This window comes from Hyla sarda, chromosome 4, assembly GCF_029499605.1.
Source record: "Hyla sarda isolate aHylSar1 chromosome 4, aHylSar1.hap1, whole genome shotgun sequence".
NCBI classification, from domain to species: Eukaryota; Metazoa; Chordata; class Amphibia; order Anura; family Hylidae; genus Hyla; species Hyla sarda.
In genome coordinates, this window is record NC_079192.1 from 127,755,994 (window position 1) to 127,768,525 (window position 12,532).

At 46.7% G+C, this 12,532-nt stretch overlaps 1 protein-coding gene across 6 annotated transcripts in view; it reads left to right on the forward strand.

Moving 5' to 3' along the window:
* Positions 1–12,532, forward strand: part of TP53BP1 (tumor protein p53 binding protein 1) — a 135,463-nt gene that overhangs the window by 69,489 nt on the left and 53,442 nt on the right. For all 6 annotated transcript variants that reach the window (XM_056572106.1, XM_056572109.1, XM_056572110.1 and 3 more), the window contains exons 10-11: positions 11,133–11,227; positions 11,393–11,577. In XM_056572106.1, coding sequence (XP_056428081.1) covers positions 11,133–11,227; positions 11,393–11,577 — 280 coding nt within the window. The remainder of the gene's footprint in view (positions 1–11,132; positions 11,228–11,392; positions 11,578–12,532) is intronic.

Sequence of the window (12,532 nt, forward strand, 5' to 3'; positions counted from 1 at the left end):
GGGTCCATGCCCTCCTGAGACGAAGGGCGGTCCGGTCATCCGGATAACACCATTCCAGGTAATTTTGCCTCCTTGGTGCTCGTAGTGGGCCCCTGGGGCAGGGGTATAGGGGCTGCAGATGTTCAGGTCATTGATCTTAGGCACCAGGCCTCTCTAGAGACAGTTCCCATCTTTTTTTTTTTTTTTTTTTTTTTTTTTTTTTGTGTTTTTCTGGTCTCCCACCTCCTGTGCTCGCCTTCTGCTCAGGCTTACGCTGCTCTCCCTGGCGTTTTTCCGCCATGTTCTCGAGTCGGTTGACTCTGGATGGGGTCCATCTTCATGGACGGAGCATCTTCCAGGAGCTCAGTATCTGGGCCTCTGTTGTCTCTGGCCCCGGATCTCATCTGCAGGCCTTCCGGACGAGTGGGCTTGGTCTCTGGACTGATTCCCTTTCTCTGGTGGTTGTTTTTTCCCACCCTAGGGGACGTCCCATCAGTATTGGTGTCCCCCAATGAAGAGCGACCGAGAAAAGGAGATTTTTTTTTTGTACTCACCGTAAAATCTCTTTATCGTAGCCTTCATTGGGGATCACCGCACCCACCCATTTCTTTTATTTTTTGTCCGGATAATCCTTTTCTGTAGTTGCTTTTTTTTATTTTTTTTTATCTGGAATTCTTTCTATGGTCCTTTATACTTATTAATTTGTTGGCTTCTCCTACTGCTTTGTGACAAAACTGATTACCTCACTTCCAGTGGGTGGGTATATCCTGCCAGGGAGGAGCAGACTTTTTTTTTTCCTAGTGTCAGTGCCTCCTAGTGGCAAGAGCATATATCCATCAGTATCGGTGTCCCCCAATGAAGGCTACTAGAAAGAGATTTTACGGCGAGTACAAAAAATCTCCTTTTTGCAGCCTTATACATTGCATGTGCTACCTATCGACTAGCCCAGGGTAGGCAACCTCTTGGTAGTGCTGTTCCCAATTTGTTTTCGAAGCCGCTTGGTGTGTCAGCAATATGGGTGTGTCTTGTTGTGGGTGGGGCTTGTGGGGTGTGACTTGTCACAGGGTGTTTTTTTTTTTTTTTTTTGAATTGTTCCTATATATTGTTCTCGCTGTAAGGACCTTACAGTGAGAACAACCATTTTAACTCAGACCTGTATAATATAAACCCCAGAATCCGTTCTCACCACAATACAGACCCCAGAATCACCACCCGCTATAATACATACTCCAGACTCAGTCCCCACCATAATACAGACCACAGAATCACCACCCACCATAATACAGACCCCAGAATGAGTCCCCACCCTAATACAGACCCCAGAATCACAACCCACCATAATACAGACTCCAAAATCACCACCCACCATAATACAGACCCTAGAATCAGACCCCACCATAATACAGACCCCCAGAATGAGTCCCCACCCTAATACAGACTCCAGAATCAGACCCCGCCATAATACAGACTCCAGAATCAAACCCCACCATAATATAGACCCCAGAATCAGACCTCATCATAATACAGACCCCCAGAATCACCACCCACCATAATACAGACCCCAGAATCAGTCCACACCAAAATACAGACCTCAGAATCAGACTCCACCATAATATAGACCCCAGAATCAGACCCAACCATAATACAGACCCCAGAATAAGACCCAACCATAATACAGACCCCAGAATAAGACCCAACCATAATACAGACCCCAGAATCAGACCCAACCATAATACAGACCCCAGAATCAGACCCAACCATAATACAGACCCCAGAATCAGACCCAACCATAATACAGATCCCAGAATCAGACCCAACCATAATACAGACCCCAGAATCAGACCCAACCATAATACAGACCCCAGAATCAGATCCAACCATAATACAGACCCCAGAATCAGACCCAACCATAATACAGACCCCAGAATCAGACCCAACCACAATACAGACCCCAGAATCAGACCCAACCACAATACAGACCCCAGAATCAGACCCAACCAAAATACAGACCCCAGAATCAGCCCCCACCATAATACAGACCCCATAATCATCCCCCACCATAATACAGACCCCAGAATCCCCCCCACCATAATACAGACCCCAGAATCACCCCCCACCGTAATACAGACCCCAGAATCAGACCACAGTTGTGTTGCTCAATAATATACATACCGTTACATTAACTGACTCACAATTCAAGTCTGTTACAGTCGTAGTCATCCTCTTTCCTTCTGGCTCAGACCACCATGACGACTTCTTCCAGCCAAAAACAGACATGCAGCATCTGCAGGACAAACACCCTAGTTTCTGCATTTTTCCAGTGCTCTCCACAGAAGTGCAGAATTCAGTGGAGTTTATTCCATTCCAAACAGTGTTATAGGGCAGGCTACGTTTCTGCGACCTGTCTTTGTCAAGCCTTCTCTGTAACACTGTTTGAAATGGAATAAACTCCACTGAATTCTGCACGTTATACTTTTGGTGAGCTATGATTTTCCTTGGATATAAGTAGAAAGTTAGATATGCAGGTAGGTAAGTAGATATGAAGGTAAGTTCATAGGTAGGTAAATGGGTAGCTTGTATGTATGTATGTATCCACAGCAATGGTGCAGTACTCCAATATGGCAAAAAAGTCGAATTTATTCTCTCATGTCAAAATACAAATAGCTATTAATATTTTGGCACGAGAGAATAAATTCACTTTTTTTTTGCCATATTTGAGTACTGCACCATTGCTGCGGATGTCTAAATGGACTGAGATCAAGTCTGGGGTGCTGGCGCCAAACATTTGAACAGTGAAGTAGTGCTGCATTTACTTGGAGTATTTATGTATGTAGGTAGGTAGCTAAGTGGATAAGTAGGTGGATATGTAACCAGGAAATTAATAAGGTAGGTAGCCAGGCAGGTAATTTTGTAGATAGTCAGGTAGGGAAGTAGCCAGTTCTCCTTAACATCCAAATCATCATCCCCCTCCCAGTCACCTGCACCCCCCCCCTTGCCCCCTGTCCATTGCACCCCCTTCCCCTGTCCATTGCACACCCCCATCTCTTGCACACCCCCTCTTATCACTTGCACCCCCTTCCCCCCTCTCTTGCACACCCCCTCTTATCACTTGCACACCCCCTCTTATCACTTGCACACCCCCTCTTATCACTTGCACACCCCCTCTTATCACTTGCACACCCCCTCTTATCACTTGCACACCCCCTCTGATCACTTGCACACCCCCTCTGATCACTTGCACACCCCCTCTGATCACTTGCACACCCCCTCTGATCACTTGCACACCCCCTCTGATCACTTGCACACCCCCTCTGATCACTTGCACACCCCCTCTGATCACTTGCACACCCCCTCTGATCACTTGCACACCCCCTCTGATCACTTGCACACCCCCCTCTGATCACTTGCACACCCCCTCTGATCACTTGCACACCCCCTCTGATCACTTGCACACCCCCTCTGATCACTTGCACACCCCTCTCATCATCACTTGTTCACTCCCCCTCTCATCATCACTTGCACACCCCCTCATCATCACTTGCGCACACCCCCCCCTCATCATCATCACTTGCGCACACCCCCCCTCATCATCATCACTTGCGCACACCCCCCCTCATCATCATCACTTGCGCACACCCCCCCTCATCATCATCACTTGCGCACACCCCCCCTCATCATCATCACTTGCGCACACCCCCCCCCCTCATCATCATCACTTGCGCACACCCCCCCCCTCATCATCATCACTTGCGCACACCCCCCCTCATCATCATCACTTGCGCACACCCCCCCTCATCATCACTTGGGCACACCCCCCCCTCATCATCACTTGGGCACACCCCCCCCTCATCATCACTTGGGCACACCCCCCCCCTCATCATCACTTGGGCACACCCCCCCCCCCCCCTCATCATCACTTGGGCACACCCCCCCCTCATCATCACTTGGGCACCCCCCCCCCCCTCATCATCACTTGGGCACACCCCCCCCCCTCATCATCACTTGGGCACACCCCCCCCCCCTCATCATCACTTGGGCACACCCCCCCCCCTCATCATCACTTGGGCACACCCCCCCCCCTCATCATCACTTGGGCACCCCCCCCCCCCTCATCATCACTTGGGCACACACCCCCCCTCATCATCACTTGGGCACACCCCCTCCTCATCATCATCACTTGCGCACCCCCCCCCCTCATCATCATCACTTGCGCACACCCCCCCCTCATCATCATCACTTGGGCACACCCCCCCCCCCTCATCATCACTTGGGCACACCCCCCCCCCCCTCATCATCACTTGGGCACACCCCCCCCCCCCTCATCATCACTTGGGCACACCCCCCCCCCTCATCATCACTTGGGCACACCCCCCCCCCCCTCATCATCACTTGGGCACACCCCCCCCCTCATCATCACTTGGGCACACCCCCCCCCCTCATCATCACTTGGGCACACTCCCCCCCCCTCATCATCACTTGGGCACTCCCCCCCCCCCCTCATCATCACTTGGGCACTCCCCCCCCCCCCCTCATCATCACTTGGGCACACCCCCCCCTCATCATCACTTGGGCACACCCCCCCCCTCATCATCACTTGGGCACACTCCCCCCCCTCATCATCACTTGGGCACACTCCCCCCCCTCATCATCACTTGGGCACACTCCCCCCCCTCATCATCACTTGGGCACTCCCCCCCCCCCCCCCCTCATCATCACTTGGGCACACCCCCCCCCTCATCATCACTTGGGCACACCCCCCCCCCTCATCATCACTTGGGCACACCCCCCCCCCTCATCATCACTTGGGCACACCCCCCCCCTCATCATCACTTGGGCACACCCCCCCTCATCATCACTTGGGCACACCCCCCCCCTCATCATCACTTGGGCACACCCCCCCCCCCTCATCATCACTTGGGCACACCCCCCCCCCTCATCATCACTTGGGCACACCCCCCCCCCTCATCATCACTTGGGCACACCCCCCCCCTCATCATCACTTGGGCACACCCCCCCCCCTCATCATCACTTGGGCACACCCCCCCCCTCATCATCACTTGCGCACACCCCCCCCCTCATCATCACTTGCGCACACCCCCCCCCCTCATCATCACTTGCGCACACCCCCCCCCTCATCATCACTTGCGCACACCCCCCCCCCTCATCATCACTTGCGCACACCCCCCCCCTCATCATCACTTGCGCACACCCCCCCATCATCATCATCATTTGCATCCCCCCTCCTCTCACCTTCCCTCCCCTGTTCTGCTGATGCCAGGATAATAATAATAATAATAATAATAATAATAATAATAATAATAATAATAATAATAATAATAATAATAATAATAATAATAATAATAATAATAATAATAATAATAATAATAATAAAAAAGCTTTTACTTACCTATTTCCCACACAGGGATCTCCTGGGCAGCACCGGCTGGCTGCATTCTTCACCCGCTACAGTGCAGGAGCAGATGAAAGACGTCATCGGCACCTGCGCTGTGTGCGGGCAGAGGTCACAGGTCCTGCGGCTCACACTGAGAGGAGGCTTAACCTATGTGTGCGTGTGCGCTTAAAGCAGCGCTCGCTCGCCTGGGGATCCGGGACAAGTCGGATGGGAAAATGAGAAAAAAAATTTTTTTTTCACTAAAATGCTGATGTTACCCTAAATTTTTCATTTTCACAAGGGAAAATAGGAAAAAGCCCCCCAAAATTTGTAACCCCATTTCTTCTGAGTAAGACCATACCCCATATGTGGATGTAAAGTGCTCTGCGGGCGAACTGCAATGCTCAGAAGAGAAGGAGTGCCATTGGGCTTTTGAAGAGAAAATTTGTCCGGAATTGAAAGCCACGTATGTTTATAAAGCCCCCATAGTGCCAGAACTATGCCCCCCCCCACATGTTACCCTATTTTGGAAACTACAACCCTCACGTAATGTATTAAGGGGTACAGTGAGCATTTACACCCCACAGGTGTCCGACAGATTTTTTGGAACAGTTGTCCGTGAAAATGAAAAATTACATTTTTAATTTGCACAGCCCAAGGTTCCAAAGATCTGTCAAACGCCAGTGGGGTGTAAATGCCCACTGCACCCCTTATTCAATTCTGTGAGGGGTGCAGTTTCCAAAATGGGGTCACATGTGGGGGGGGGGGTCCACTGTTCTGGCACCACGGGGGGCTGTGTAAACGCACATGGCCCCTGACTTCCATTCCAAACAAATTCTCTTTCCAAAAGCTCAGTGGCGCTCCTCTTCTGAGCATTGTAGTGCGCCATTGTAGAGCACTTGACGTCCACACATGGGGTATTTCCATACTCAGAAGAAATGGGGTTACAAATTTTGGGGGTAATTTTCTCCTATTACCCCTTGTAAAATATAAAATTTGGGGGGAAAACAGCATTTTAGTGACTTTTTTTTTTTTTCCTTTACACATCCAACTTTCACAAAAAGTCATGAAACACCTGAGGTGTTAAAGGGGTATTCCAGGCAAAACCTTTTTTTTATATATATCAACTGGCTCCAGAAAGTTAAACAGATTTGTAAATTACTTATATTAGCTATCACGCTCCCTCCCGTAGGCTTGCATTGATGGGCGGAGCGTGACATCACACGGGGGCTCGACGTCACATGCCGCCCGCCCTGTAGTCGCTGGTAATCAGTCCCGGAGCAAACACGCTCCGGGGAGTGATTACAAACTGGGTGCCGCGTGCATTATCCCTGGGGTCCCCAGCGGCGGGACTCCCGCGATCAGGCATCTTATCCCCTATCCTTTGGATAGGGGAAAAGATGTATAAGCACCGGAGTACCCCTTTAAGTAAAATTTGCTTTCCAAAAGCCAAATGTGATTCCTCTTCTGAGCATTGTAGTTCGCCCGCAGAGCATTTTACGTCCTAACATGGGGTATTTCCATACTCAGAAGAGATGAGGTTACAAATTTTGGGTGGCATTTTCTCCCATTACCCTTTGTAAATATGGTCAATTTGGGAAAAAACAACACTTTAGCGGAATTTTTTTTTTCATTTACACATCAGACTTTAATGAAAAGTCGTCAAACACCTTTGGGGTGTTAAGGCTCACTGGACCCTTTGTTACGTGCCTTGAGGGGTGTAGTTTCCAAAATGGTATGCCGTGGGGGGGTTCTGTTGTTCTGGCACCATAGGGACTTCCTAAATGTGACATGACCCCCCAAAAACCATTTCAGAAAAACTCACTCTCCAAAATCCCATTGTCACTCCTTCCCTTCTGAGCCCTCTACTGTGCCCGCCGAACACTTGACATACACATGTGAGGTATTTTCTTACTCGAGAGAAATTGGATTCAAATTTTTAGAGGATTTTTCTCCTTTCACCCATTGTAAAAATTCAAAAACTGGGTCTACAAGAACATGCGAGTGTAAAAAATGAAGATTTTGAATTTTCTCCTTCACTTTGCTGCTATTCCTGTGAAACACCTAAAGGGTTAACACACTTACTGAATGTCGTTTTGAATACTTTGAGGGTGCAGTTTTTATAATGGGGTCATTTATGGGGTATTTCTAATATGAAGACCCTTCAAATCCACTTCAAAACTGAACTGGTCCTTGAAAAATTCTGATTTTGAAAATTTTGTGGAAAATTGCTGCTAAACTTTGAAGCCCTCTGATGTCTTCCAAAAGTAAAAACATGTCAACTTTGATGCCAACATGAAGTAGACATATTGTATATGTGAATCAATATATAATTTATTTGGAATGTCTATTTTCCTTACAAGCAGAGAGCTTCAAAGTTAGAAAAATGCAACATTTTCTATTTTTGCATGAAGTTTTGGCATTTTTCACCAAGAAATTATGCAAGTATCGACAAAATGTTACCAATAACATAAAGTAGAATATGTCACGAAAAAACTATTTCAAAATCAGAATGAAAGGTAAAAGCATCCCAGAGTTATTACCGTATTTTTCGCCGTATAAGACGCACTTTTTCTTCCCCAAAACTGGGGGGGGGGGGGGAAAGTTGGTGCGTCTTATACAGTTTATACCTGCGGCCATCAACTGCCGGGACCCGCGGCTAATACAGGACATCACCGATCGCGGTGATGCCCTGTATTAACTCTTCAGACGCGGCCATCAAAGCTGACCGCCACGTCTGAAGCGTAAATAACACTAACCCGGCTGTTCAGTCGGGCTGTTCGGGACCGCCGCGGGGAAATCACGGCGTCCCGAACAGCTTACAGGACACCGGGAGGGAACTTACCTGCCTCCTCGGTGTCTGCTCCGTGCCGGGATCCCCTGCATGGCCGGCGCTCTCCTTCGACGTCATCACGTCGTTGCGCACGCCGTCCCATCATCCAATAGGAGTGGCGTGCATAGCGATGTGATTGACGGAGAGCGTCGATCCCGGGGAAGATGATGTCCGGAGCGTCGGGGACACCACGGGGACGCGGCGACAGCGATGGAGCGACATCCAGGGCAGCGGTGACGAGCGGTGACTGGTTCGGAGCGGCGGGGACACGTGAGTATTACCTCCTATCCTGTGGTCTTCAACCTACGGACCTCCAGATGTTGCAAAACTACAACTCCCAGCATGCCCGGACAGCCAACGGCTGTTCGGGCATGCTAGGAGTTGTAGTTTTGCAACATCTGGAGGTCCGCAGGTTGAAGATCACTGTTGGGTGCAGAATCTTTTTTTTCACCTTTAAAATAGGGTGCGTCTTATATGCCGGTGCGTCCTATAGGGCCAAAAATATGGTAATGCTTAAAGTGACGTTGGTCAGATGTGCAAAAAACACTCTGGTCCTACAGTGAAAAATGGCTGGGTCCTTAAGAGGTTAAATATATGGAGCAAGTGAAGACATAAGTGGAAGCATTTTTTTAAACTTTTTTTGTGTGTGCTGGTAATATATAGGAGGACCAAATTTAATAAATTGTCGCAGAGCATTTCATAAATTTTGTGCATGTAAACATTTTCTGAAATTTTACTCTTCGCGTACACCAAAAAGCTAAGCTTAGTCTGGCCCGGTGTCGTTTTTTGGTGGTTTTGCTTTTTTTTTTTTTTTTGCGATAATAAATGCAGGCCATAAAGCGGTTACTCAACTTATTTAGAAGAACTTCGTCTAGTACATAGTATAAGCAGTGTAAAAAAGCGTGTGTGTTGTGCGCACTGCGCAACAGCACACAGTCGACTCTCCTCCATCATCATGTCACCTGTGATCTTACTCCCTCCATAGCCACAATGCCTGGTGCTGCATGTACTGGTGACAGAAGCACTAAAGAAGACATTTTAAAGGGGTACTCTGCCCCTGGCATCTTATCCCCTATCCAAAGGATAGGGGATAAGATGTTAGATCGCCGCGGTCCCGCTGCTGGGGACCCCAGGGATCGGCGCTGCGGCACCCCGCAATCATTACTGCACAGAGCGAGTTTGTTCTGTGCGTAATGACGGGCGATACAGGGACCGGAGCAGTGTGACGTCATGGCTCCGCCCCTCATGACATCACGGCCCGTTCCCTTAATGCAAGTCTATGGCAGGGGGCGTGAAGACCGCCACGCCCCCTCCCATAGACTTTTATTGATGGGGAGGGCCTTGACGTCACGAGGGGCGGAGCCATGACGTAACGATGCTCCGGCCCCTGTATTGCCCATCATTACGTGCAGAGCGATCTCGCTCTGCGCAGTAATGATAGCGGGGTGCTGCAGCAGCGATCCCCGGGGTCCCCAGCAGCGGGACCCCGGCGATCTGACATCTTATCCCCTATCCTTTGGATAGGGGGTAAGATGTCTAGGCGCGGAGTACCCCTTTAAGAGGGATGGGTCGTGCGGCCTTTCCTATGGTGTTGTGCAGCTTGTATTCCGCATGCTTCCTGCGCATCTGGCTTCATTCTGGTGTCAGTAGAGCAGAGGCATCCGGCTTCCATTCAGCACCAGTGTTTTTGGCCTGCTTCCAGCACGGCCTCCTGCCTGAGCCATAGTTGCGGACTGGTATAGTGGATTGTGAGCTGACAATTTGTTTATATCAACTTACTTACCAACTAAGCAGAGCCCGGTTAATCAGAAATTGGTGACGGGGATTTGCATTACTAATAATTACCGGTAACATCGATTGAACATCGCAGCTCTAAAGCTGACATATGCCCATATCCCGAGATTAGTGGCATGAGAACTAACTTTTGGAAAAATTTATTTTGCAATACTTTGGGAGTTATTTATATTGTATGTGGCCTTCCAGTGGTTATGATGTGAATTGCAGCCTGTCATGTACTTTGCTACCATATTGCACTAATGTATTGAAGATTTATTTTGAGAAATTGGAAAGGTAATATAGGGCACATCTGTGGGTTTCCTTAATACGCAATAATTTTTCCCCCCTATTTTCTGTGGTCATTTCCTTAGTTATCTGATTTTTTTACTTTTCAATAAACTCTCCATGTCAAACACATAATATAGAAAAAGACTGTCTGGCCCATCTTGTCTGTCCTCATGTTGTTTCCTTTTTTCTTTTTAACTTGGGATAGGTATATGGTTACGGTGTCCAAGTAATTTACTGTGGATTCACAGCCATCTGCCAGATGTTTGTTTCAAGCTTCAACTATACTTACAGTAAAATACTATTCTCCTACAATGATTGGATTTAGTTAACCTTCCTCTTAAACCTTATTTACCCCTTTCATTTATGTCAATTCCCGAATTCCTTTTTTCCTTTAAACTATACAAATTAAAGGTGTTTTCCAGCTATATATATATTATATATAATATTGCTGAGAAAGTGGTAGAAATTAAAATACTGAATTGGAACTTATTTAGCCATGTCCTCTGCCGCTTCTTTTGCATCTTCTTCTGGTCTCCCTGCTTATCTCCCTGCTTCAAAGATGAGGACTGCCCATTCAGCCAATCACTAAGATGGGACACTGTTGCATTCGAAGTGTCATGGAAATATTGTCATATTTGTTAATATTAAATGTGTTTTACATTTAATATTTTTCTTTCGACTAAACCTTCTTTCAACTTTTCTTAATACCTTTAATAGAGACTGCAACAAAACAAGAAAAGATAACTGATATGTGACCATTATTTTGTGTGTAAAGCTGCTTGTTAGTGTGATTTTGTGAGGTGATATTCCTAAAAAAATCCAGTAGGGTAATACTTATCTATGTGTTTTCCTCTGTTTGTGTAGAGTTTCCTCAGACCCAGTTTCTCCTTCCCCAGATGCTATCCAGCCTACTCCCATCATCCTGCCTAGCTCACCCTCGGAGCAGGAAAAAGGAGAAGGTAATCTTCTGTCTGTTTTAAATGTTACTGTCCTGGTCTTTCTCTCATACTTGATCAACAACTACTTTATACAATTTTATTCCTTATTTAGTCTTGTTTCTTGCCTGTCACTTGATGATATCCTTTTGACTTATGCATGCCGGTGATGTGATTCTGCTTTTATAGTTGAAGACATGGAAATAGCTGCATCACCAAGTCTACCAGTGGAGAATAGAGAAAAGGAAGAAGCAACACAATCTAAAAATGATTCATGTTTAGCTGTACCTCAAGTGTCAACGCCAGTGTGCCAAAACACTCCAGCATTTGTGCCAGGATCTTTTGTGATACCTTCACAGCCAGAGTTTTCTCATGTAAGTAATATGTTATATAGGTAACTTCTGTGATTGCTCAGTTACTGCAGTTAAGTTTAAATACTTGCAATTTTTTTTGTGGATTATATAACTATGTGAAATAAACTACTATAGTCAATAATTTCAAAGGGGTTATTCCAAGAAAGTTATCCCCTAGTTAATCTCATAGTATAACTTTTTTAACCTTGAGAAATCCTTTTAAAGAAGCAGTCCTGTATTTTTTTTTCTTTTTTTTTTTTTTATTCATTATCCAACAATTATATAGCTATTCACTATATATATATATATATATATATATATATGTATATGTATATATGTATATGTGTATATATATATATGTATATATATATATATATATATATATAATATCTCTTTGTTGTTGGAAAACAGCATGGACTATTTCACACAAGTGGGGGGGGGGGGGGGGGGGGGGAGAGACAGTCAATCAGGTAGAAGACAAAAAAAGGGAGCCCCCTACAGCGTCAGGTAATAGGATACATCAACAGTGTGTGGCGATTCTAAACCAGGTTGCCAGGTCCTTCTAAACAAGTCAACAGAATAATTTCTAATAGCGGACAGTTTTTCAAAAATCATAATATTATTAATTCAGGCAATAGTAATCGGAAAAGACAGTTGTGGTGACCGCCATCTGCACATGCTGCCAACTGTTAGAAGTCTTCCGCAGCAGTCAGGAGTCCTTATTGGCCACATGAAGAAGCCTACTGCCTACAAAAACAAGGCACCACGTGACTTTTTATATGCATGACTAAAGAGCCATCTGGGTGTTATCAGTTGGGGGTGTGTGTCTACACTGTCTCGCATTGATAGGATAATGTTAGAAAGTGTAGGGACATACCCTCAGTTGATAAAACCTAGTTGTCTATTGTCATACTTTTCTAGTAATAAGAGGAGTGGCACAACACAGAGCTATAAGCAAGGATGTTTTAGAATTGTC